This window comes from Doryrhamphus excisus, chromosome 21 (assembly GCF_030265055.1).
Source record: "Doryrhamphus excisus isolate RoL2022-K1 chromosome 21, RoL_Dexc_1.0, whole genome shotgun sequence".
Lineage (NCBI taxonomy): Eukaryota > Metazoa > Chordata > Actinopteri > Syngnathiformes > Syngnathidae > Doryrhamphus > Doryrhamphus excisus.
In genome coordinates, this window is record NC_080486.1 from 5,196,530 (window position 1) to 5,223,940 (window position 27,411).

At 39.2% G+C, this 27,411-nt stretch overlaps 2 protein-coding genes across 3 annotated transcripts in view; one reads left to right on the forward strand and one right to left on the reverse strand.

Annotated features, from left to right (window-relative positions):
* Positions 1 to 1,455: 1,455 nt before the first annotated feature.
* On the reverse strand, positions 1,456 to 23,231 carry aoc1 (amine oxidase copper containing 1). Of its 2 annotated transcripts, XM_058060353.1 has the most exons (10): positions 23,119 to 23,231; positions 22,919 to 23,033; positions 22,725 to 22,834; positions 22,532 to 22,596; positions 22,329 to 22,446; positions 22,141 to 22,205; positions 7,751 to 9,292; positions 4,188 to 4,476; positions 3,913 to 4,045; positions 1,456 to 2,111 (listed from the first exon to the last, which is right to left on the reverse strand). In XM_058060353.1, the coding sequence occupies exons 6-10, from the start codon at positions 22,151 to 22,153 to the stop codon at positions 1,842 to 1,844; spliced, it is 2,247 nt and encodes a 748-aa protein (XP_057916336.1). In that variant the 5' UTR covers positions 22,154 to 22,205; positions 22,329 to 22,446; positions 22,532 to 22,596; positions 22,725 to 22,834; positions 22,919 to 23,033; positions 23,119 to 23,231; the 3' UTR covers positions 1,456 to 1,841. The 2 variants fall into 2 exon arrangements, with proteins under 2 accessions (XP_057916336.1, XP_057916337.1); XM_058060354.1 differs by lacking the exons at positions 22,141 to 22,205; positions 22,329 to 22,446; positions 22,532 to 22,596; ... (1 more) ...; positions 22,919 to 23,033; positions 23,119 to 23,231 and adding an exon at positions 12,900 to 13,024.
* Positions 17,129 to 27,411, forward strand: part of sspo (SCO-spondin) — a 113,181-nt gene continuing 102,898 nt past the window's right edge. Inside the window, exons 1-11 of the mRNA XM_058060352.1 lie at positions 17,129 to 17,227; positions 17,538 to 17,623; positions 19,121 to 19,330; positions 20,944 to 21,026; positions 21,099 to 21,269; positions 21,332 to 21,555; positions 21,641 to 21,743; positions 23,573 to 23,731; positions 24,676 to 24,761; positions 24,840 to 24,965; positions 26,199 to 26,355. Coding sequence (XP_057916335.1) covers positions 17,556 to 17,623; positions 19,121 to 19,330; positions 20,944 to 21,026; positions 21,099 to 21,269; positions 21,332 to 21,555; positions 21,641 to 21,743; positions 23,573 to 23,731; positions 24,676 to 24,761; positions 24,840 to 24,965; positions 26,199 to 26,355 — 1,387 coding nt within the window. The 5' untranslated portion in view covers positions 17,129 to 17,227; positions 17,538 to 17,555. The remainder of the gene's footprint in view (positions 17,228 to 17,537; positions 17,624 to 19,120; positions 19,331 to 20,943; positions 21,027 to 21,098; positions 21,270 to 21,331; positions 21,556 to 21,640; positions 21,744 to 23,572; positions 23,732 to 24,675; positions 24,762 to 24,839; positions 24,966 to 26,198; positions 26,356 to 27,411) is intronic.

Genomic DNA, 27,411 nt, shown 5'->3' on the forward strand with positions numbered 1-27,411 from the left:
GTTGTGGTATATTTTGTCACATTGCTGCTGTATAGTGAGGTTGCCATGGCAGCCACTGGCATCCTGGATTGTTTGCGGGAAGGATCCGGTGTCTGTTTGCTAGGAGTGCTGCCTTTCGAGTAGAAACATTCCCGCCAAGAGGGCAAGCGGAGCACGCTGCGTCCCCGCGGGTTCTTTACCACTGGCTGAGCGGATACGGAGCATCCTGCATCCTGCATTCTTCTCGCCGCTAAACCTCTGCCATGGAGATGCAGCATGGGTGTCGAAGGTTGCCAGATTGTCACAGGACTCAAGACACATTTAGAGTCCACGATTAAGCTAAAATGACGTGCTAAAAAGATGAAAATACTGCTTATCCTCACGAGGGTCACAGGGGGTGCTGGAGCCTATCCCAGCTGACTTCGGGCGAGAGGCGGGGTACACCCCGGACTGGTCGCCAGCCAATCACAGGGCACATATAGACAAACAACCATTCACACTCAATTGGAGTCGCTGGACAATTTGGAGTCGCTAATTAACCTAGCATGTTTTTGGAATGTGGAAGGAAACCGGAGTACCCGGAGAAAACCCACGCATGCACGGGTAAATCATGCCGAGGGTGGAATTGAACTCAGGTCTCCTAGCTGTGAGGCCCGCTCGCTAACCACTTGTTCGCCATGCAGCCCGGTTTATTGTTTATTGTTTTAGTTAAATAAACTGACTCACCAATTTTAAATCACTGGTTAGCACGCAGGCCACACAGCTAGGAGACCCGAGTTCAATCCCACCCTCGGCCATCTCTGTGTGGAGTTTGCATGTTCTCCCCGTGCATGCGTGGGTTTTCTCCGGGGACCCCGATTAATTTTTAATAATAATAATTAATTTTTAGTTACAATAATCCTTTGTTAATCATGCTTAATTGGTTCCAGCCCCAATCATGATGAGGGAACTTCCGTGAAGTAGGATAAATGGAATGTTTTCTAGTAAGACCATCACATTTTTTGTACATTAGAGCCCTCTAGACATGAAATAACACCCCTATAGTCACCTTTTCATTCATATTACCCAATATAGTTAACATAATAACAGAAAGTAAAGCTTGTGTGTGTTGCTGTAAATGTGTTCCAACGCATGAGGAGCTGAGTTGGAGGAGGACAGGAAGTGACATTGAGGGACCCAAGTTCGATTCCACTCTCGGCAATCTCTGTGTGGAGTTTGCATGTTCTCCCCGTGCATGCGTGGGTTTTCTCCGGGTACTCCGGTTGCCTCCCACATTCCAAAAACATGCTAGATTAATTAGCGACTCCAAATTGTCCATAGGTATGAATGTGAGTGTGAATGGTTGTTTGTCTGTATGTGCTCTGTGATTGGCTGGCCACCAGTCCAGGGCGGCAGCTGGGATAGGCTCCAGCACCCCCACCACACTCGTGAGGATAAGCGGTAGAAAATGAATGAATGAATGGCACGCTTGCTTTCTCCTCTAACATGGCACCAATTTCAGATCAACATTTGCAATAAAGTCCTTACTAGATTAGATTCTGCTCCAAAACGGGTACTGTAGATACTTAGGTACTGTAAGATAATCGATAGGAAAGATGGAATGGGAGTCACAGCAACTATGGTGCATTCAGGGACCGTCAAACAATGTGTAAAATGTAAACACCTGACCAAAAGACATGTGTTATAACGTTTGTATACATTATTATCAACTTATGATGAATGGAATGAATGAATTTCCCATTTTCTGAGAAATAATAATCGACTATATGTGATTGGTGTAAGACATTTACACATATTTTCATATCAAGTTGATTCAAAACTAGCCATAATGTAAACAATCATACAATAAGACTAAGTCTAAACTACACTTCTGCATGAGTGCCATTGTAAAAGAAGGGCTTGTCTGTCACACAGTGACCTACGACCTCTGGCGTCCATCGTTGGACTCTGGGATTTCCATCCGGACCCGTTCTGACGATGATGGCGCTCTTGGATGCTACAGACGGGTCCTCGTCAAAGAAGTTAAACGGTCGAATGAAGAATCCCACCGCGTTGCCAGGCGTTGCCGTGTTGGGGATGTCTTCTGAATGAGGCACATGCAGGAAGCCCACCGTTACCCAGGCGACCAGATCCTACACAAGGGGGAACAAACTTTACTTATTGATTTGTCATCAGCACACACGTTCATTTATCTCCTTACAAGTACAAACAAAACATAAAAATGTCAGAGACCAGATATGACTCATGAATCTTTCTTCATGGCCACCATAGTAGTTCACTAACAGGAACCATTTACTGTCTTAACCTATAAGAATCCATGCTAACCTATGCTAACCAATGCTAACCATCACAATAAACTTATTTCCATTTGCGATTAAATGCGATTAATTGTGAGTTAACTATGGGCCCAAAAATGTGATTAATCACGATCAAATATTTTAATCGATAACATACATAAGTCTCATTTTTTGCGGGTAATTTATTTTCCAAACTACTTGACCAAAACAGACATGACGCCATCTTGGAAAGCAAGTTCTAACAATAATAAAAGAATAGCGAACAGACTGAATAGGTGTAAGATATGCTAACATGGCTAATGCTTATTCAGCTACATGAAAAATAAACATGAACAGAAAAGTTTTTGTAACATAAGAGAAATAAAAAATAATAATAAATAAATAAAAATATAAAAATAAATAAATAAAAATGAATAAAATAATGTAAAAAAAACACTTACATTATATTAGGAAAGCAGGACGTGAACAAATGTAACATATTTTTTTCTTTCTTTGAAAAATAGAACTTTATTCTCTTGATATTTTGACTTTATTCTTGTACTGTAAAATTACTGCTGAACTTTTAATTGTTACAGTATTTCTTGTAATTGTTCCAGTATTATTCATTAGTGGGTTTTTTTTGCCATTCATTATGTCAATGTATTGTCATATCACCTCGTACTTCGGTACGTGACAAAAATTAAAGAAAAAAAAGAAAAAAAAACTATATTAGGAAAGCAGGACGTGAACAAATGTAACAGTTACTGATTGTAAAAGTACCAGATGGAGGGGTAGGATTTAATAAGCTTTGCTTCTTCCTACTCCTTTTGGACATGTGGAACTGTGAACTGATTATGTGATGCATTCAATTGTAATCTGATGCATGTTCAAATGAAATTAAACCATTACCATTACCAAGAGTCTTGAACCAGTCCTGATGTGCTATATATATATATATATATATATATATATATATATATATATCACTATATTGACAGTTACTATGGTACCCATTATGTCATTGTATGGTCATATCACCTCGTACTTCGGTACATGACAAAAATAACTAAATAAATACATAAATAAAATAAATAAATTCATAAATAAAATAAAATAAAAAATGAAAAAAATAATAAAATAAAGTTAAAAAAAACACTTAAATTATATTAGGAAAGCAGGAAGTGAACAAATGTAACAGTTACTGATACGCTTTGCTTCTTCCTTTTTTGTTTCTTTACTTAATTTACCTTTTATTTAACCCATTAACCTATTTAATCTAGTATGTTATCACCTCGTACTTCAGTACGTGACAAAAACATAAAAAAATAAAATAAAAATTATAAAAATTTAATAAAATAGAGTTAAAAAAACTTTAACTATATTAGGAAAGCAGGAAGTGAACAAATGTAACAGTTACTGATTGTAAAAGTACCAGATGAAGGGGTAGGATTTAATAAGCTTTGCTTCTTCCTACTCCTTTTGGACATGTGGAACTGTGAACTGATTATGTGATGCATTCAATTGTAATCTGATGCATGTTCAAATGAAATTCTACCATTACCATTACCAATGTATCTGTTATGACTCTAGCAATGGTAGCTATGAAAGATGTTTTTCTTCTTATGTGTGCTGTTTGTCATTGACTTGTATGCGGTACCTGGTTTACGATGTCTTCATCATTGCGAATGAAGTCCTCGAAACACACGACAGGTTCCCAGGGGTCATTCTGGTTATAAATACTGCTGCTGGTGGCCTCACTATCTTTATGACGAGTAACAGCTAGAGGATATCTGCAGAGAAACCATCACAATACCTAGTTGTTTGTCGGTCATCGGGTACGTGACATATAATAAGTTACATATCTTTTTGTTTTTACAGAGATAGAATTAGAGCAGCTTGAAATAATGAATTAATTTTATTAATAAAACTTACCTCGACCAAGTGATGCCATTTTCTTCCCGCCAGCCTCTTGGTAGTACGCTGTCGCCATGTGAGTTCATCTGAATCCGGTAGCCCCGGTGATGCCCCCATTTATTTTTCTCATTTGGGTTGTAGAAATGCACGTAGCGGGGGAACTTTTTGCCAAAACGGAAGGCGGCGGATCGTTCCGTCTTGTGTTCCGTCCAGTGGAGTTTGGATTGGACAATCACGTCCTTGGGGCTCCACGGATTCGTGAAGTTGACAAATTTTAAATCCATGCTCTGAAAGCTGTTCTCTCGACCTGTGGCAAAGGAGAAATTACTACTACTATCCATAGTATCGGTCCCAGTGGTAGTACAGTAAAAACCTTGGTTTTTGTACAATGTCTTGGTTAGCGTACAGTATTGCACGGTGAAACTTATTTATCAAAACACAATATAATTAGCATGTGCTGCCTTCAAAGGGTACCTATTTTGCTCATTTTTGGGTATTTGTGTTGAGTTCACTCCTGTAGAGCAGCAATACACAATAACCTGCACACAAAGCTTTCTAGATCTTCCAGATTCTGCACTTCTTTGTGCAGCGTTTCCGTGGATTTCCTGCTTCCGACACAAACGGTGTGTTTAATTTATTCCAAACACCGCCCTACTTCAGGCACGCCCACTCCGCTGTGATTGGTCACAATTCCAAGCACTCCTGAGGACTTCCCAAACTTCCAAATACACAACTGTGGCATTGTTCGACACGAGAATACACATTCTAACTACATTTATGGGTCAGAAAAGAGGGAAAAGCATAATAGTTAAAGTGGGGTGGGTGGGTTGTTATGGAATTCTGCATGGAATTCTGCATTGGAGATTTACAAATGTGGTATTTTGGAAAGCAGGACACTATGTCTCGCTTGGAGACTACAGTTGCTGTTATAAATACACACATATGATTGTCAGTCTGTTTCCACCAGTGGCGTCATTAGGCCTATTTTGGGGGGGTTCAAATGATCCTAAATAATTTTCTATTTTTTATTATTATTTTTTAAAATATTTGTTATTATTTTTTTGTAATATTTTTTATTTTTTATTTTTTATTTTTTATTTTTTATTTTTTATTTTTTATTTTTTATTTTTTATTTTTTATTTTTTATTTTTTATTTTTTTAACAAAAAAATCTCTGACAAATTTCATAATAAAATACAAAAGCATGCTAATAAGCAAGCCAATAAGCAATACTAGTAATCAGAAGAAGAATAATGACTGTCCACTGGACAGAATGGTTGCAGAGCTTGAGCAGCGGTTTATCAGTGTAGATTGTGTGTACTTGTGTACATTTAATGGTGGCCTAAAACAATTGTGTATCTCTACTAAATCTGTCCAGAAGTGGGAAAATGATATCCCGGTTCTTGTTCCTTATTTGGTTTTTGGTTGTTTTGATTTTGCATCCATATACTTATACATATACTCATGATTTTTAATTTTTTTTTTTAATGGCTTTTTTGCTACAAAATATTGAAAATAAATGTCACTTTTCCTGTATCTTGTATTGTATTATCTGTATCTGTAATATCTAACACCTGTAATGAACATGTTGCTTTGTGCTGCATACTAACTGTCAGTTTTATGATGGCTAAAGTCCATGTTTCTCTGACCGAGATCATTAAAAGTCTTTGGTTAATTCTGCACTGATATCTTTATGAATGCATGTCTTTGTCTGCGGTCACGAATCTAGGTCATCATAAAAACGCATTTTGGCCAGTCAGAGGTCTGGATAAACAAAATCAGAGTTCGATTCCACCCTTGGCCATCTCTGTGTGGAGTTTGCATGTTCTCCCCGTGCATGTGTGGGTTTTCTCCGGGTACTCCGGTTTCCTCCCACATTCCAAAAACATGCTAGGTTAATTAGCGACTCCAAATTGTCCATAGGTATGAATGTGAGTGTGAATGGTTGTTTGTCTATATGTGCCCTGTGATTGGCTGGCTGGCCACCAGTCCAGGGTTTACACCGCCTTTTGCCCGAAGACAGCTGGGATAGGCTCCAGCACCCAACTGCGAACCTTGTGAGGATAAGTGGTAGAAAATTAATGAATGGATGGTACCTTTTGGGTGTTAAGTTGCTGTGTGATGAAGTTAATGTTATTTGTAAGATGATTAGCCTCATTTTAGCCTAATTTTAGCCTAATCGTAGACTCTGAATGAATTCATGAACGAGCCGCACACTTTCAGGAAAATATCTGATCAACCTTCATGTACAATATTAAGGGCTCTAAATACAATATACTAAGTTCTATGTGAAGTATTTCCATAATGCCTCATATTAACTCTCTAACAAGATCTCAGTGTATAGACTGGTTATATATCTCATCTCGTTTCATATTATCTACATACTGTATTGTATATAATTCTGGGAAAACTGTTGATTTTTGTTAATACTTGGGTTGTTTATATTGTTTATTTTTCTATATTGTGTATTTTGTACTGCTTAACTGACTCTGTACTCTGCTGTGCAATACAAATTTCCCCACTGAGGGACGAATAAAGGCATATCTTAATCTTAATCTTAAAACACTGCCCCCTAGCGTGTTGGTAGAGAACTACAACAGCCACTGCAGAGCTAAACATTCATTCATTCATTTTCTACCGCTTTTTCCTCACGAGGGTCGCGGGGGGTGCTGGAGCCTATCCCAGCTGTCTTTGGGCGAGAGGCGGGGTACACCCTGGACTGGTCGCCAGCCAGCCAATCACAGGGCACATATAGACAAACAACCATTCACACTCACATTCATACCTATGGACAATTTGCTAATTAACCTAGCATGTTTTTGGAATGGCCCAAAGTGGGATTGAACTCCAGTCTCCTAGCTGTGAGGTCAGTGCGCTAACCACTCGCCCACTGTGCCCGCAATAAAAAATATGTAAATTAACACTAATGTCACATCAAACACTCACAATATCTGAGTAAACCGGAGTACATGCAAACTCCACACAGAGATGCCCGAGGGTGGAATCAAACTCGGGTCTCCTCGATGTGTGGCCTGTATGCTAACCACTTTCACGCCGTGCAACATTCATTCATTCATTTTCTACCACTTATCCTCATTGTTGCGGTTGTGTTGGAGCCTATCCCACCTGTCTTCGAACGAGAGGTGGGGTACACCCTGGACTGGTCGCCAGCCAATCACAGGGCACATATAGACAAACAACCATTCACACTCACATTCATACCTATGGACAATTTGGAGTCGCCAATTAACCTAGCATGTTTTTGGAATGTGGGAGGAAACCGGAGTACCCGGAGAAAACCCACGCATGCACGGGGAGAACATGCAAACTCCACACAGAGATGGCCGAGGATGGAATCGAACCCTGGTCCTCCTAGCTGTGAGGTCTGCGTGCTAACCACTCGACTGCTGTGCCGCTGAGGTTTGTAAGATGATTAGCCTAATTTTAGCCTAATCGTAGACTTTGAATGAATGAATGAACGAGCCGCACACTCTCAGGGAAACACTGCCCCCTATTGTGTTGATAGAGAACTACAACAGCTACTACAGAGCTAAACCTATAAGACAAAGATGATGATCTTACCAGCAATGTCCAGGTCGACTTTATAATGGATGAGGTGTGTGTGCAGGTTCCCCAGCACATAGTTGTACACTTTGCTGCCATATTGAAGTCCTTTTGTCGTAAAGAAAGTGGCGTGGATGTAGCCGGTAGCGCTGACCTTGACCTCCATCGCCCCGTTCAGGTAGAAGATGAAATCCCAGATGTAATCATAGTTATAAACCGTAGACGTTGTCCGTACCACTAGCGTCGTACTTTCCAGTCCTCCGTAGAAACGATACTTTTCCTTGAAGTCGGAGTCGAAATGTCTTCTCAAAGGCAACTCCGTGTTCATTTCAAATATACAAAGCGCATTTTTAAATCGTACCGGTTTATCGGTATCGAAGAAGTGGTAGAGGTCGACAAAGGTAGCGATTTCCGGGCAGTCGATTCCAGGCGCTAGCTCAAATGATTCTGCACCCATTAGCCAACCGGCGTCGATGTACTTTGTTTGCATGGCGGCGGGCGTGTCACCGCCGTAGAAGGCAATAGCTTCTTGGAGGCTGATCTCATAGGCGATTCGTTCGCCGTTAAATCGGACATCAAACACCTGAGGTCCGATCGTTGAACTCACTCTATACGCGAACGACCATCCGGCGTATTCGATAAAATTGCCGTCAATGTGATAGCGATGACCTTGAGGTTCTACCAGTTTTGGTCCGTGGATGTTTGTGGGGGTGTTGGTGGAACCGCGTGGATTGAAAGTGGAGTATTGGTCGTCGTCATCGTGATGCGGTAGCGTCACCTTCTCCACGGTTCCTGAGTCGTACTTTTCTATCAAGTCCTCCAGGCTGTCGAAGTACATACTGCTGTACCACAACTTCTCAACTGTCCACTTGTTTGGATCTCGGTCCTTATGGTTGATAAGGAACTCAAACCCAATTGGCTGGATGTAATGACCTTCAACATTTTTGACTAACATGATCCAGGTTCTTCTCTCGCCTGAAGCCAGCCCTCGTGGGGAGATATCGACGAATGTCAAACACCGATCCGTGCAGTTTGCTGCCAATATGAATCCTCCCGTGGTTTCGGATAAAATATTCTTAGCTTTAGTTGCTACCTTCTGAATAATTACTCCGAGGTGGTAATACTCTGTAGTACTTATCGGCCTGGACTCAAACCGAATATGCCGACCTCCCTTGAACCTTTTCACCTCATGAGACTTTGGAGACGGTAAAGGACTGACAATAAACTCTGTAATATTGGGTTTGGTTTGATTCCCGAACTGAACAATAACACGGGCTTGACGCGGAGGCTTGGCTTGACCGCGATCCAACGCTCTCAACGCCTCGTGTTTCTTAGGCACATGGAGCTCCATCAGTATTATGCTGTTCTTCTTCAGGGACTTGTTGGCGGCATCCGTGAGTCCCAGTTGTGGAATTCCGTGGAGGTAAGCCCGTACGGCCTTCATCTCACGAACCGTCAGGTCAGCAAACATGGGGGCGCCATGATGGGCCCAGTCTCTCGCTCTGGAAGCCTCGTAAGAAGCCAAGCACAGAAGATACAGCAGACATGGAAGCCTCATTGCTAAAGGAAAAAACACATTATAAAAACACACGGTCTAAAACACACACAGGTCAAAAACATGCTAGCTATGCTAACCTTTGTGTTAGTCAACTGGTTAAGTCATTATTGTTTCCAAATATGGCAAAGAATTGGGTTTTAGCTTTCAAGTTTCAGGAACGAGCAACCACAACTCTCCTTGACTAGCTATTTAGCTTCCTGTGTGGTAGCAGTGAACAATGGCTAGCAATGAAGCTACGTCCAGATCGTTGCTATAAATATCCAGTGATGGGAATAATAATATTCCCATCAAGAATAATTTCTGCAACTTCCCCATTTTGCAACCGATTCTGGCTTTTCCAAAGTCAAAATTTTCAACTCATTCAGGACATTTAGCCTTTCTGCACCTACATTGCTAGGTGTTAACATGCTAATGTTAGCATATTAGCATTGCTAGCATACTAGCATTTTTAGCTATTTTCATGTGTAGCCACATATAAACACTTATCCCTGTCATGCTAGGTGTTAGCATGCTAATGTTAGCATATTAGCATTGCTAGCATACTACCATTTTTAGCTATTTTCATGTGTAGCCACATATAAATACTTATCACTGTCATGCTAGGTGCTAACATTAGCATTGCTAGCATGTTCACATTAGTATAGTAGCATTTTTTGCCATTTTCATGAATAGACACTTATATAAACACCACTACTATGTGAGGTGTATTAGCTTGCGAACATTAGCTTGTTGACAATGCTAGCATGCTAACATTCGCAATGTAAAGATGTAGATCAAATAACTGCAGGATTAGATGTCAACATACAGTTGGGGGAATAAATATTTGATGCTCTGTATATTCAGGACATTTAGCCTTTCTGCACCTACATTGCTAGGTGTTAACATGCTAATGTTAGCATATTAGCATTGCTAGCATACTAACATTTTTAGCTATTTTCATGTGTAACCACATATAAACACTTATCCCTGTCATGCTAGGTGTTAGCATGCTAATGTTAGCATATTAGCATTGCTAGCATACTACCATTTTTAGCTATTTTCATGTATAGCCACATATAAATACTTATCACTGTCATGCTAGGTGCTAACATTAGCATTGCTAGCATGTTAACATTAGTATAGTAGCATTTTTTGCCATTTTCATGAATAGACACTTATATAAACACCACTACTATGTGAGGTGTATTAGCTTGTGAACATTAGCATTGCTGGCATGTTAACATTAGCATAGTAGCATTTTTTGCCATTTTCATAAATAGACACTTATATAAACACCATTACTATGTGAGGTGTATTAGCTTGCGAACATTAGCTTGTTAACACTGCTAGCATGCTAACATTTGCAATGTAAAGATGTAGATCAAATAACTGCATGATTAGATGTCAACATACAGTTGGGGGGAATAAATATTTGATGCTCTGTACATTCAGGACATTTAGCCTTTCTGCACCTACATTGCTAGGTGTTAACATGCTAATGTTAGCATATTAGCATTGCTAGCATACTAGCATTTTTAGCTATTTTCATATGTAGCCACATATAAACACTTATCACTGTCATGCTAGGTGTTAGCATGCTAACGTTAGCATTGCTAGCATGTTAACATTAGTATAGTAGCATTTTTTGCCATTTTCATAAATAGACACTTATATAAACACCACTACTATGTGAGGTGTATTAGCTTGCAAACATTAGCTTGTTAACACTGCTAGCATGCTATGCTAACATTCGCAGTGTAAAGATGTAGATCAAATAACTGCAGGATTAGATGTCAACATACAGTTGGGGGGAATAAATATTTGATGCTCTGTACATTTACAAATGTATGAAAGAGACAAAATGTGCTCCCGACTCCCTTGACATCATTAACCAGCTCCTCCCTTGTAACACTGGGGCTCGTCCTTCATCTTTCTCACAATCATGCTTACTCTTGCGTAGGTCTATAATATTTTCCCTGAGGCCCTTTGATGGCTCTTTGGCCATTACTTTTTTCAGTAACGGGTAATCTAACTAATTACTTTTACTGTTAGCATAACGCCATTACCATTTATTTTCAAAACCTTGTTACTGCAACTTACTGAAGCCGCCTAAAAATATATTACAGACTTCATAACTAATCTGTAGCGCAGTGAGAGTGTTGCAGAGTGACAAGGGAGTGGGTGGGATAAGCAATGAGGATTGGCTCAGGTTTTAGTACAATTGCGTCTTCAGCCAATCAGAGAACTTGGGTGGGCGGGTGTTTAGAGGACGTAAGCAACGATGATTGGCAAAGGTTTAGTACAATTGCATCTTCAGCCAATCAGAGAACTTGGGTGGGCGGGTGTTTAGCAACGAGGATTAGCAACGAGGATTGGCTAAAGGTTTAGTAAGATTGTGTTTTCAGCCAAATAGAGAAGTTGGGTGGGCGTGTATTTAGAGCACATAAGGAACGACGATTGACTAAGGTTTAGTAAAATCGTGTCTTCAGCCAATCGGAGAACTTGGGTGGGCGGGTGTTTAGCAACGAGGATTAGCAACGAGGATTGGCTAAGGTTTTAGTAAGATTGCATCTTCAGCCAATCAGAGAACTTGGGTAGGCGGGTGTTTAGCGCACATAAGCAATGAGGATTGGCTCAGGTTTTAGTACAATTCAGCCAATCGTTTAGTACAATTACGTTTTCAGCCAATCAGAGAACCTAAGTGGGCGGGTCTTTAGCAACGAGGATTAGCAACGAGGATTGGCTAAGGTTTAGTAAGATCGCGTTTTCAGCCAATCGGAGAACTTGAGTCCGCGGGTATTTAGAGCACACAAGCAACGAGGATTGGCTAAGGTTTAGTAAGATTGCGTCTTCAGCCAATCAGAGAACTTGGGTGGGCGGGTGTTTATAGCAAGTCCAAACAGCGAAGTACAGACACTACGAGGCGACAGTACACTACAACAACACGAGGTGATGAAGCATATTATTATTAGTATATTTTAGTATGTACTTCAGGCCAAATAAAAAACAAACAAAAGCTAAAAGTAAAAAAAACAATCTCTTTGTCATGTTACTATTATTTCATTATTATTATTCATATTGGGCGCATATTGAGTGGTTAGCGCGCAGACCTCACAGCTAGGAGATCCGAGTTCCAATTCCAATTCCACCCTCGGCCATCTCTGTGTGGAATTTGCATGTTCTTCCCGTTCATGCGTGGGTTTTCTCCGGGTACTCCGGTTTCCTCCCACATTCCAAAAACATGCTAGGTTAATTAGCGACTCCAAATTGTACATAGGTATGAATGTGAGTGTGAATGGTCGTTTGTCTATATGTGTGTGTGATTGGCTAGCGACCAGTCCAGAGAAGACAGCTGGGATAGGCTCCAGCACTCCCGCGACCCTCGTGAGGATAAGCGGTAGAAAATGAATGAATGAATGAATAAACCTAGCAGGTGGCAAATTTAGTAAAAAAGAAAAAAATGCCCTAACCTACATAACTGAAAGAATACAGTTCCCCCCACCCCCCTACTCCCAAGTGGCCTAATTCAAAAAACACCCAAAGAATCAGATACAAATATAGAAATGATATATCCAGTATGTCTACTTAAATAAACTAAAATAAAGTAAATAACAATTGAATGTACTTTACCTGCAGGTAAGCGTGTTGCATTTGTTGTCTTGAATCAGCAAGGGCAAAAAGTGTCCTTTGGAAACAGGAAACAATTCATTGCCTATTACTGGTTAACCTATTTCAAAACCTGTGGCTGATAGGCCGGTCGCATGTAGTAAATGATGAAGAGATAACCATGCTTTTTAATAAATAACTGAGCTCCTGCAATAGGCGTCTTGGTAAGCAACGCCCGTTATTTAAAAGTAAGATGAAGACAAATACAATTAGAATAAAGTCATCTTTGCAGAATGCAAATTGATACACAGCATATTTGGTTAGCTGTACTTGACTATTGCATGTCTTTATGCAACACACCATGCACACTCACACAACTTCATCAATCTGCCAGTCATTGTAGGAAGATAGCGACAGTGTATGTGGCCCATGCGGACGCTGGAAGTGATACGAGCTGCCTCTGTGCTGGGGTGCTGGAGCCTATCCCAGCTGTCTTCAGGCAAGAGGCGGGGTACACCCTGGACTGGTCGCCAGCCAATCACAGGCCACATATGTATAGACAAACCACCATTCACACTCACATTCATAGCTATGGACAATTTGGAGTCGCCAATTTGAGATGGCCGAGGGTGGGATTGAACTCGGGTCTCCTAGCTGTGAGGTCTGCGTGCTAACCACTCGACCACCGTGCAGTCCGTATTGTGTTCTATGGCTATATAAACATGGGGCCTACCAAAAGATTCTTTAGTAATCAGCAGGAGAGCATAGGTAAGTTTCAGGAAAATATCAGTTCCCAACTAAAAAGGGACAAAACCAGCTTTTTGTGAAAAACTTTCATTCATTTTCTACTGTGTATCATCACGAGGGTGCTGGAGCCTATCCCAGCTGTCTTCGGGCGAGAGGCGGGGTTACACCCTGGACCGGTCGCCGACCAATCACAGGGCACATATAGACAAACAACCATTCACACTCACATTCATACCTATGGACAATATGGAGTCACCAATTAGAGATGGCCGAGGGTAGGATTGAACTCGGGTCTCCAAGCTATGAGGTCTGCGCGCTAACCACTCGACCGCCGTGCAGTCTGTATTGTGTTCTATGGCTATATAAACATGGGGCCTACCTAAGAATTCTTTAGTAATCAGCAGTAGAGCATAGGTAAGTTTCAGGAAAATATCAGTTCCCAACTAAAAAGGGACAAAACCAGCTTTTTGTGAAAAACTTTCATTCATTCATTCATTTTCTACTGCTTATCCTCACAAGGGTCGCGGGGGTGCTGGAGCCTATCCCAGCTGTCTTCGGACGAGAAGCGGAGTACACCCTGGACCGGTCGCCAGCCAATCACAGGGCACATATAGACAAACAACCATTCACACTCACATTCATACCTATGGACAATATGGAGTCACCAATTAGAGATGGCCGAGGGTGGGATTGAACTCGGGTCTCAGGTTTGAGGTTTGCGCGCTAACCACTCGACCGCCGTGCAGTCCGTATTGTGTTCTATGGCTACGTATATAAACATGGGGCCTACCAAAAGATTCTTTAGTAATCAGCAGTAGAGCATAGGTGAGTTTCAGGAAAATATCAGTTCCCAGCTAAAAAGGGACAAAACCAGCTTTTTGTGAAAAACTTTCATTCATTCATTCATTTTCTACTGCTTATCCTCACAAGGGTCGCGGGGGTGCTGGAGCCTATCCCAGCTGTCTTCGGGCGAGAGGCGGGGTTACACCCTGGACTGGTCGCCAACCAATCACAGGGCACATATAGACAAACAACCATTCACACTCACATTCATACCTATGGACAATTTGGAGTCGCCAATTTGAGATGGCCGAGGGTGGGATTGAACTCGGGTCTCCTAGCTGTGAGGTCTGCGTGCTAACCACTCGACCACCGTGCAGTCCGTATTGTGTTCTATGGCTATATAAACATGGGGCCTACCAAAAGATTCTTTAGTAATCAGCAGGAGAGCATAGGTAAGTTTCAGGAAAATATCAGTTCCCAACTAAAAAGGGAAAAAACAGTTTTTTGTGAAAAACTTTCACTTTGGCACAAATATTTGTAGATTTCCACCTCAGTTTCCGCCGTGCAGCCTATGTTTGATTTTTCATTAAAAAATAATTACTTGCCCTGGTTATTAATTACATTTATGAAGGTTTAGTAATTGAATTATTTTTTTGAGAAAATAACAAATAACGTCACGTCACAAAACGCTAACAGACATTTTCACACGTTCTGAAAAGTTGTCATTCCCATCACGGGCTTGAACGTTCGACCACATATCACTGCTTTAAAGGCGTATGTCGCCTCTAGTCATTCATTTTCAATGGAACCTCCGCGATAGGGCGATTATTGCTAGTCTCAGTCCAGCCAAGCCACACGAGAAACCCGTGCGTGTTTAAATTTATGCTTGTGCATGTCATGGTATACACGCTGGCTTGCGAATCGCAATGTGTTGCAATGTTTGTTGGCTATGTTCTCACGGGTAAACATGGTGTGTCAGATTTCCTGGAGCTATTTGACTTTTCTCCCAAAAAACAATTTAAATATACAAACAAACATACCAGGTAAGTTTACATAACTTTATACAGATATTTATGAAAGATAGATATTTTATCGCAGCCAATCGGTAATCGGTTTTCATGATTGGGAACTAATCCTTTATCCGATTTCAACCGATATCACATTTTTATGCTGATATCGGACATCCCTAATTTATTTAAAGGTCTCATGATTTTAGAATGTACTTCAGGCCAAATAAAAAACAAACAAAAAAGCTAAAAGTAAAAAAAATATATATCTCTGTGTCATGACAAAGTGTGTTACTAATATTCCATTATTATTATTCATAATGGGCTGCACGGTGGTCGAGTGGTTAGCGTGCAGGCCACACAGCTAGGAGACCCAAGGGTACTGTGGTTTCCTCCCACATTCCAAAAACATGCTAGGTTAATTAGCGACTCCAAATTGTCCATAGGTATGAATGTGAGTGTGATTGGTTGTTTGTCTATATGTGCCCTGTGATTGGCTGGCAACCAGTTTAGGGTGTACCCCACCTCTCGCCTGAAGACAGCTGGTATAGGCTCCAGCACCCCCGCATCCCTCATGAAGATAAACGGTCGAAAGTGAATGACTTTAGAGCATAGAGAACCATCTAAAAATTTTATTCTTAATATTATTAGAGCCCTCTATACATGAAATAACACCCCTATAGTCACCTTTACACTCATATTAACCAAATGTAGTGGTCTTAATAAGAGAAAATAAGACATAATATAGGCTCATTCCTGCTGCACGGCGAGTTGTTAGCATGCAGGCCTCACAGCTAGGAGACCCGAGTTCAATTCCACCCACGGCCATCTCTGGGTGGAGTTTGCATGTTCTCCCCGTGCATGCGTGGGTACTCCGGTTTCCTCCCACATTCCAAAAACATGCTAGGTTAATTAGCGACTCCAAATTGCCCATAGGTATGAATGTGAGTGTGAATGGTTGTTTGTCTATATGTGCTCTGTGATTGGCTGGCAACCAGTTTAGGGTGTACCCCACCTCTCGCCTGAAGACAGCTGGTATAGGCTCCAGCAACCCCGCGGCCCTCGTGAGAATAAGAGGTAGAAAATGAATGAATTTAGAGCATAGAAAACCATCTAAAAATGGTTCTTAACATTATTAGAGCTCTCTATATATGAAATAACACCCCTATAGTCACCTTTACACTAATATTATGCAAATGTAGTGGTTCCAAACAAAGTCACCATAACCATACTCATAAGTCAATGATGGCTTTCTTAAATCCTTCAAAAGAATCTCCTTGCTCCTCTAAAATGAGGCGTATTTTGGTGACAGCTGTGTTTGAACCATCCCTCCAAGGTCAGGAGGTCACACAGAAGAAATCGGCTAGCGGAAAAGCCTCGACTCCCCAGGCCTGTTTGACAATCTTCGTTCAGCAAACCGCCCCGTCACCCTTCCCGAAATGCCCCTCTTTACAGGATTAGGCTTGGACAAACATCTCTTTATTCAACGCCCCCCCCCCGCCCTCCCCCCGTTTTCGCTACCCCTGACCGCCACCTCCCACGTTCTATTTCGTTTGATGCTGTCCGTCACAGAGACGACGGCCAATTCCTTTGCGGCCAGCTGTGACCTTCGACTCCTGCCCAATGGACGCGGGTTCAGATGCTACTGTACGGCCTTCCAGTCGACCCCCGCGTTTAAAAGCCCCTCAATAGCTAAAGTATCACTTTCACCGGAGACTACTTAATGACAATTTGTGGAAGAAAAATACAATTCATAACTGAGACGCATTTTTCTATTTTTTATGGGGGAAAAAAACTTTTTAAAGTACTTAGAAGGTGAGCACACATTCCATATTATTACATTTTAATGTGTCATTTATGATCATATTAGCATACTCATACTCATTACTTAAATGAGTCGTCTCGGTTTAGGACACAAAGTGTATTAATATTATTATTATTCAAAATTTTGCCTCTTTTTTATTGTTTTAGTTTAATTGTGTTTTTCTAATGTGCCGCCGGAACAGAATAAGCGCTTTGGTTCGCAAAAAAGGCCCTGTGCCGCATTTTGGACACTTTTGCTAGCAGTGTTTCAATTGAAATGTACTGTTATTTATTTTTGTTTTATTTTATTTTTTATTTTAAGAGTAACTAAAGCCCAAACATGCATAGCTGGACGGTGGAGGCATTGCTACTGACCCTGCTTGGAGTGGAAACAGTCTTGGCAAAAGGGTGAGCATAAGTCAATTTTTCAAGTTTTTAGTGTGCTTTTGTTGTTAAAATACTAGAAATGTAAAAAAAAAAACTGTCAAAGTATATGCAAATGTTTATAACGCTTTGTCTAACATGCGTATGAGGTTACTATGTACGATGGAATATTAGGCCACATTAAAGAATTAATAAGAATTCTTGAAATCTCAGTTTATTTAAAAAAAAAGAAAAAAACCCTCCAAATATTAAAGGAATAAAGTCGTAAATGTACAACTTTGTTCTTGTAAATTTAATAATGTCGTAAATTTAAAATAATAAAACTTGTAATATTACAAAAATCATATCATAAATGTACGAGAATAAAGCTGTGAATAAATTCACCACATTTTTCACCACAAAAAATCGTACATTTACGAGGGTAAAAGTCACAATATTACCGTTGCCCAACCCCCCCCCCCCCAACCATTTCATAGCATTTATAATCTGAGATTTTGAGAATAAAGTTAAGTTGTTAAATATTTTTTATAAAGGCGGAAATGAAATTAAAGGTGTAAATGTATGATTTATCTTCTTGTAAATTTGTAACATTTTTAAATGTACACCTTTTTTTCTCATAAATTTAACAAAGTCATACATTTACGAGGGTAAAAGCAGTAATTTTAATTTTAATTTTACTGACTGTTACAATGGCGTATTAAAATATTTGAGATATTGAGAATTTCCGACTTTGTTCTTGAAATCTCAGTTTATGAAAAAAATTACATTTTCCACTTTGTTTATGATCTGAGAGTTATAATAATGAAGAAATTTTACGAGAAAAAAGTCGTAAATTGACAAGAATAAAAGCTATAATATTATGAGAAAAAGAAGTTGTAAATTACTTATTTTCTCGCAAATTTCTAACATTTTTTTAATCATAAATTTACAACTTTGCAACTTTATTCTCATAAATTTAATCAAGTCGTAAATTTACGATAATAAAGTTGTAAATTTAGGATTTTTTTCTTGTAATTATATATATATGTATTTTGTAAATATTGCCACTTTATTCTCAAAATCTCAGATGATATATATATATATAAAAAAAAAATATATATATATATATATATATGGCCCAAATACTCCATTGTAAGTACCTGAGATTATAACTCAACATGTCTGAAAAGGAGTCGGAAGAACCTATGAGTAATTGACATGCCCCTAAACATGTCATATTTTTAACACATGGCTCAAGCGTCCATCTGACTTGACATTGATGTTCATCTCTAATTTTGGATCCACATTTGCAATAAAAGTAACTGCTGCAATGATTCCATTGGATTCCCCTTCTCTCTTCAATTGCCATTGTTAACTAGCTGTAGAGATTCTGCTGTATGTTTGACCAGTATTATTAGGTATTTATAAATGATTGATAATTTGATGTTTTCTGTGGGAAAAAAATGGGACCAGAAAATTCTTAATAGTATTAAATGAACACATCAAAGTGCAGATATGAATTGAATATATTTCGCTGTACAGACACTGGTGCGAACACACCGCGGAACAGAAGATAGAACAGGTCCTGACCCCGCGTCTGCAGCTGGAGGTCAGCTGCTCTGAGGTCTACCAGTATAATACCCAAGGCTGGCGACTGGATGTGGACTCCATGCGGGCCAAGCACGGCGGCGACGATGGTATTGCACTCTACTACAAACAGCAGGGTCCTGGGGCATCCTGCTTATTGTACAAGTGAGTGGTACACCCTGGACTGGTGGCCAGCCAATCCCAGGGCACATATAGACAAACAACCATTCACACTCACATTCATACCTATGAACAATTTGTCGCTAATTAACCTAGCATGTTTTTGGAATGTGGGAGGCAACCGGAGTACAAGGAGAAAACCCGCGCATGCACGGGGAGAACATGCAAACTCCACACAGAGATGCCCGAGGGTGGAATCGAACTCGGGTCTCCTTGCTGTGAGGTCTGCGCGCAAACCACTTGGTCGCTGTGCAGCCGGATGAGCCTATATTATGTCTTATTTTCTCTTATTAAGAACACTACATTTGGCTAATATGAGTGTAAAGTTGACTATAGGGGTGTTATTTCATGTCTAGAGGGCTCTAATAATGATAAGAACCATTTTTAAATGGTTTTCTATGCTCTAAATTTTCTACCGGTTATCCCCACGAGAGTCGCAGGGGGGTGCTGGAGCCTATTCCAGCTGTTTTCGGACGAGAGGCAGGGTACACCCTGGACTGGTCGCCAGCCAATCACAGGGCACATATAGACAAACAACCATTCACACTCACATTCATACCTATGGACAATTTGGAGTCGACAATTAACCTAGCATGTTTTTGGAATGTGGGAGGAAACCGGAGTACAAGGAGAAAACCCACGCATGCACAGGGAGAACATGCAAACTCCACACAGAGATGGCCGAGAGTAGAATTGAACTCGGGTCCCTCAATGTCACTTCCTGTCCTCCTCCAACTTAGCTCCTCATGCATTGGAACACGTTTACAGCAACACACACAATGGCTTCATTTTCTGTTATTATGTTAACTATATTGGGTAATATGAATGAAAAGGTGACTATAGGGGTGTTATTTCATGTCTAGAGGGCTCTAATGTAAAAAAAAAATGTGATGGTCTTTGCTAGAAAACATTCCATTTATCCTACTTTACGGAAATTCCCTCATCATGATTGGGGCTGGAACCAATTTAGCATGATTAACAATGGATTATTGTAACTAAAAATTAATTATTATTATTAAAAAATTAACTGGAGTCCCCGGAGAAAACTCGCGCATGCACGGGGAAAACATGCAAACTCCACACAGAGATGGCCGAGAGTAGAATCGAACTCGGGTTGCTCAATGTCACTTCCTGTCCTCCTCCAACTCAGCTCCTCATGCGTTGGAACACATTTAAAGCAACACACACAATGGCTTTATTTTCTGTTATTATGTTAACTATATTGGGTAATATGAATGAAAAGGTGACTATAGGGGTGTTATTTCATGTCTAGAGGGCTCTAATGTAAAAAAAAAATGTGATGGTCTTTGCTAGAAAACATTCCATTTATCCTACTTTACGGAAATTCCCTCATCATGATTGGGGCTGGAACCAATTTAGCATGATTAACAAAGGATTATTGTAACTAAAAATTAATTATTATTATTAAAAATTAACCGGAGTCCCCGGAGAAAACTCGCGCATGCACAGGGAAAACATGCAAACTCCACACAGAGAAAGCCGAGGGTGGAATTGAACTCGGGTCTCCTAGCTGTGTGGCCTGCGTGCTAACCACTCATCATCATTAACCATCTACCTGATATCTGTGCCTACCTCAGACCACCAGTGACTGAAATCCAAATATTGAACAAGACAGTGAGAGCATGCTGTGAGGGCTGGAGTGGACCACGTTGCTTGGATGGTAAGAGTACTTCTTACACGTCATATGGTGGTACTGCTACTGGAATAAAGTTCTAATTAAAATCTAATCCAGGTATAGGAGTGCGTGGCCAGTGTTACTCCACATGGAGCTGTATGGACTTCCCCGGAGTCCATAACTCCTCTCTAATGGCGATGGAGCAATGCTGTAGCAGCCAGTGGGGACTCAGTTGGAGAAATGCTTCTGACCAGGCTTGCTTGTCCTGCACTTATACTCTCCTTCCAGGTGCACAATTATCGTCTTATAAGCACATTTAGCATATTTAAACGTGAACTTTCCATTATCAGACTCCCAGTTCTCGCCAGTTGTACGTGGTGGACTTCTGGGTAGCGTCAGGGCACCTCAAGGCACAGCCACTTGCATGTCCTGGGGAGGATCGCACTACCGTACTTTTGACAAGAAGCACTTCCACTTCCAGGGTAGCTGCACCTACGTGTTAGCCTCATCCACTGATGGCACCTGGACGGTGTACATCAGTACGGTCTGTGTAGGCCGAGGGGACTGCAGTAAGGTCTGCCATGATACTACTCATACTAAACAATCACTTTATAAAGCAAGGTACCCAAACTCAAAAACCTGGATTTTTGTTTTTTCAGGCTTTGAGAATGATGATGGGCCTCGATTTGGTTACCATACAGCAGAGGAATTTAACCCTGAACAACCTCCATGTCCCAAATGGAGAGCCCGTTTTTCAAAATGGTATGCTAACTATCAGTCTTCACTTCTTATGATGCTAATTTAGCTCGTTGTGTCAAGTCTTTGTTTCTTTGTACTGAGCACCAACCACAAATTAATGTACTTTATTACAAATTTAACCACAGAACATATAATAATTCAAAATATTATATATATAAGAACACAAATATATATATATAATATATAAATTGAAACAGTGTCATTTATTGAGGTTCTTGTTAGCATTTTTGCTACTGAGACGAAAGGCTAAAAGCCTTGTTTATCTTAATCAATTAAATAAATATAGTAAGGGCAATTGAATTGTAGTATTTCCAATCCTGTTAAGCATTTTTAATTTTTAAATGGCTTTGAAATCAACTTTAATGGCAAAAATCGAAATTTTGGAAAATAGTTAGCTTACCTGACACGGCCATTTTAGAGAAACCATTTCATGTGATAAGTCACACAAACACTTCAAAATGTTTCCTATAAACCACATAGAGGACTTAATTACCTCAAATAATGCACGAAGCAGTCTAGCAGTCAAAAAAAGGCAATAACATTATTTAATGTCTTTAAAATCGATTTTAATGGAAAAAAATAGCTTACCTGACACGTGGCCATATTGGGGATGCCATTTCCAGGGATTGTCACACAATATCCACTATAAGAATGTTTTTAGTAAGATTTAGTCAGAGCGTGTCGTAGAATTGTAAGATTTCCCATCCTGTTAAGACATTAAAAATGTTTAAATATCTTTGAAATCACCTTTAATGGCAAAAAAATAAACCTTTGGAAAATAGCTAGCTTACCTGACACGGCCATTTAGGGGAAGCCATTTCATGGGATAAGTCACACAAACACTTTAAAATGTTTCCTATAAACCACATAGAAGGCTTAATTAATAATGCACAAAGCAGTCTAGGACAAATGTAATGGCTTTTTAATGGCTTTAAAATCAACATTAATGGCAAAAAACAGGCTTCTGGGAAATAGCTAGTTTACCTGACACGCGGCCATTTTGGGGATACCATTTCCAGAGATTGTCATGCGAAAACCACTCCAAAATTTTTACTTTAGTAAGAGCACGCTGTAGAATTGTAAGATTTGCCATCCTGTTAAGACATAAAAATGTTAAAATGTCTTTGAAATCACCTTTAATGGCAAAAATAGAAACTTTCGGAAAATAGCTAGCTTACCTGACACGGCCATTTTGGGGAAGTCATTTCATGGGATAAGTCACACAAACACTTCAGAATGTTTCCTATCAACCACTTAGGGGGCTTAATTACCTAAAATAATGCACAAAGCAGTCTAGGACAAATGTAATGGCTTTTTAATGGCTTTAAAATCAACATTAATGGCAAAAAAACAGGCTTCTGTGAAATAGCTAGTTTACCTGACACACGGCCATTTTGGGGATACCGTTTCCAGAGATTGTTATGCGAAAACCACTCCAAAATATTTACTTTAGTAAGAGCACGCTGTAGAATTGTAAGATTTGCCATCCTGTTAAGACATTAAAAATGTTTAAATGTCTTTGAAATCAACTTTAATGGCAAAAGTAGAAACTTCAGGAAAATAGCTAGCTTACCTGACACGGCCATTTTGGGGAAGCCATTTCATGGGATAATTACACAAACATTTAAAAATGCTTCCTTTAAACCACATATATGGCTTAATTACCTAAAATCAAGCACAAAGTAGTTTGGGACACATTTCAGGACATTTAAAGTGCTGTTTTTTATGGGTTAAATTGATAAAAATGGTCATTTACAATATACTCCAGTCCTGTAGGTGGCAGTGATGTGCATTACAAAGTAGTTGACTGCATATTTGATTCCCACTTGTAGGAGTGAGCGTTCACTGGCTCGGAGATTTCGTCTTTGTGGAGAGTGGCCTTGGGGTGAGGGTGAAGTTCGACCTGGCCAACACCATCCATCTGACGGTTACTGCAGAACACCTGGCAACCACTAGGGGGCTTTGTGGGAGCTACAACAACGACCCAACCGGTGAAGGATGGACACACTATTCATGACTATACTTTATAAGCACAGGCGTAATTTGTTCATTTTCTATATCATAGATGATTTCACCACCATAGAAAATAGCTAGCTTACCTGACCGGCGGCATTCGCCATCCTGTTAAAATATTATAATTTTTAAATGGCTTTAAAATCACTTTTAATGGCAAAAATATCCGTTTTTAGAGAATAGCTAGCTTACCTGACCGGCGGCCATTTTGGGGATGCCATTTCATGGGATCGTCACATGACAATCACTCCAAAATGTTTCTTTTCATAAGAGCAGTTCAATTGTTATTGCATTCGCCATTCTGTTAAAATATTATAATTTTTAAATGGCTTTAAAATCACTTTTAATGGCAAAAATATATGTTTTTAGAGAATAGCTAGCTTATCTGACCGGCGGCCATTTTGGGGATGCCATTTCATGGGATCGTCACATGACAATCACTCCAAAATGTTTCCTTTCATAAGAGCAGTTCAATTGTTATTGCATTCGCCATCCTGTTAAAATATTATAATTTTTAAATGGTTTTAAAATCACTTTTAATGGCAAAAATATACGTTTTTAGAGAATAGCCAGCTTACCTGACCGGTGGCCATTTTGGGGATGCCATTTTATGGGATCGTCACATGACAATCACTCCAAAATGTTTCCTTTCATAAGAGCAGTTCAATTGTTATTGCATTCGCCATCCTGTAAAAATATTATAATTTCTAAATGGCTTTAAAATCACTTTTAATGGCAAAAATATATGTTTTTCAATTGTTGTTCAGTTAAGATATTATAATTCACTGGCGTTCACTGGCATATACTGTTATAATTCATGCATATACTGCATATATTGTTATAATTCTATTATGATTCACTGGCGTTCACTGGCATATACTGTATACACACAGGTGTAACTTGTTTATTTTCTATATCATAGATGATTTCACCACCATACGTGGCACTGTGTCCCAGTATGCTGCCAGTTTTGGGAATTCATGGAAAGTTCCCGACCAGCAGAATGAAGTACTTCCGTGCACATGTCTATGTCGTATTATTGTAGTATGGTTGCATTTCTCCAATGGCTTGTTGTACTTTTCTTAGGGTTGCAGTGATGCTGCTGAGCTGGGACACAGTTGTGACATCTCGGGGGATACGTCCCTACGCAGGCAGGCTGAGTCCATGTGTCATCGGCTGCTGGAAATCCCCTTCACACAATGCCACCCACGTGTAAGCGGAAACAATGATACACTCATAGTCTCATGGCACGGCTTATAAATTAAAAAAATTAAAAAAAACACGAAACATGCTGGTTAAAGATCATCTACTGTATATCACGGGTGTCCAAACCTTTTCTCATAATATTATCTTATGTTATTTACAATAACATTTTCTTGCAATATAATACAATATTATTACCTTAAAAATGTTTATATATTTTTAAAATATTTTTGTATATTTTATGTATTTTTTATTTTATTTTTTCCCCTCATAATATTATGACTTTTATATAGTTTTAATATTTCTGCTGCCAGCTATTTCACGTTTGATTTTGTTAGTTTTCTTCTTCTAATTATGACTTTATTACCAGAATATTTCGACTTTATTCTTGTAGCATAATAATTTTTTCCGCAACCTAATTTCCCAAAAAATTACAACTTCATTTGTTGTTTCCCATCATATTACAACTTTAAAAATCATGTGTTTTTCTTTAATATTCCAACTTTATGCTACTAAAATGACTCTTGTGAAAACTGCTGATTTTTAGCGTGTTTTTTATTTCCTAATAGATAATATTACAGTTTTATTTACTTCTTGTTAGTTTGAAACTTTATTCCCATAATATCTTACTTAATTTTAATAATATTCTAATCTATTAAAACTTTGTTATGTTTATTTCTTCTAATATTATGACTTAAAAACGTTATTAACGCTATTTCAACTGCATGCTACTAAAATAACATTATTTGTCCTCATAATGTTATGTAAAATTATTATTTAAAATTACAGCTTTTTTCATTTCTGCTGTTGTTTTGTTTTCTATTTCAAAATATTTTATCTTTCTTCTTGTCCATTTTCTTTATGACTTTCTATTATGACTTTATTCCTATAATATGTTTGCTTTATTCTCATACCATTATAATTTTTACCGCAACATAATTTTCAAATTTTTTTTGTTGTTTGTCATAATAGTACAACTTACAAAATAATGTATTTTCCTGATAATACTAATACTAATTTATTAATTTATTATACTAATTTATTCTTGTAAAAATTCAGTGTTTTTTATATTTTCATTTATGCTTGCGAAAATAATTGCTGATTTTTCATTTTATTAATTTTTTTTTTAGTTTTCTTGATAAATGATATTTTTAAAATGTGCCACAGACCAATAAAAACAGCCATTGGCCGCAAATGACGCTAACTTTGAAGAACTCACGTGTTTGTGTTGTGTTTTTCCAGCTGGACCCAGCAGCGTACATCGATACATGCCTGTATCTTTTCTGTAGCCTGCCACCCAAGAAGCGGGAGGCAGCCGTGTGTGACACACTGGCAAGCTACGCTCGAGAGTGTGCCCAGCAGCACGTCATCGTACTGTGGAGGAGAGACACCCTATGTGGTAATTGTTTTCAGGCTGTACTGGGTTAGCTTTACAGGAGGTCTTTGGTTTACAAACAAGTCTCAAGCATGTTAGCATGTTAGCATTCTTTGCTGTTTTAATGGGTAGACACATGCTGTATATAAACATACCATAATCATGCCAGGAGTTGGCATGCGAATGTTAGCATGTTAGCATTGCTCGCATACTAACATTTCCATAGCACTTTTATCCATTTTCATAAGTAAACATTATTATTCTACGTGTTAGCATGTCAATGGCATTCTTTGCTGTTTTCACGGGTAGACACATACTGTATATAAACATATACCACAATCATGCTAGGAGTTAGCATGTTAGCATTGCTAGCATGCTAACATAAACATAGTAGCACTTTTATCCATTTTCATAGGTAAACATTATTATTCTAGGTGTTAGCATGCTAATGTTAGCATGTTATCATTCTAGCATTCTTTGCTGTTTTCAAGGGTAGACACATACTGTATATAAACATATACCACAATCATGCTCGGAGTTAGCATGCGAATGTTAGCATGTTAACATTGCTAGCATGGTAACATAAACGTAGTAGCACTTTTGTCCATTTTCATAGGCAAACATTATTATTCTAGGTGTTAGCATGCTAATGTTAGCATGTTATCGTGCTAGCATTCTTTGCTGTTTTCAAGGGTAGACACATACTGTATATAAACATATACCACAATCATGCTAGGAGTTAACATGTTAGCATGCTAACGTAAACATAATCACACTTTGATCCATTTTCATAGATAAACATTATTATTCTAGGTGTTAGCATGTTAATATTAGCATGCTAGCATTCTTTGCTGTTTTCACGGGTAGACGCATACTGCATATACAGATATACCACAATCATGCTAGGAGTTGGCATGTGAATGTTAGCATGTTAACATTGCTAGCATGCTAACATAAACATAGTAGCACTTTTGTCCATTTTCATAGGCAAAAATTATTATTCTAGGTGTTAGCATGCTAATGTTAGCATGTTAGCATGCTAGCATTGTTTGCTGTTTTCACAGGTAGACATTGCTAGAA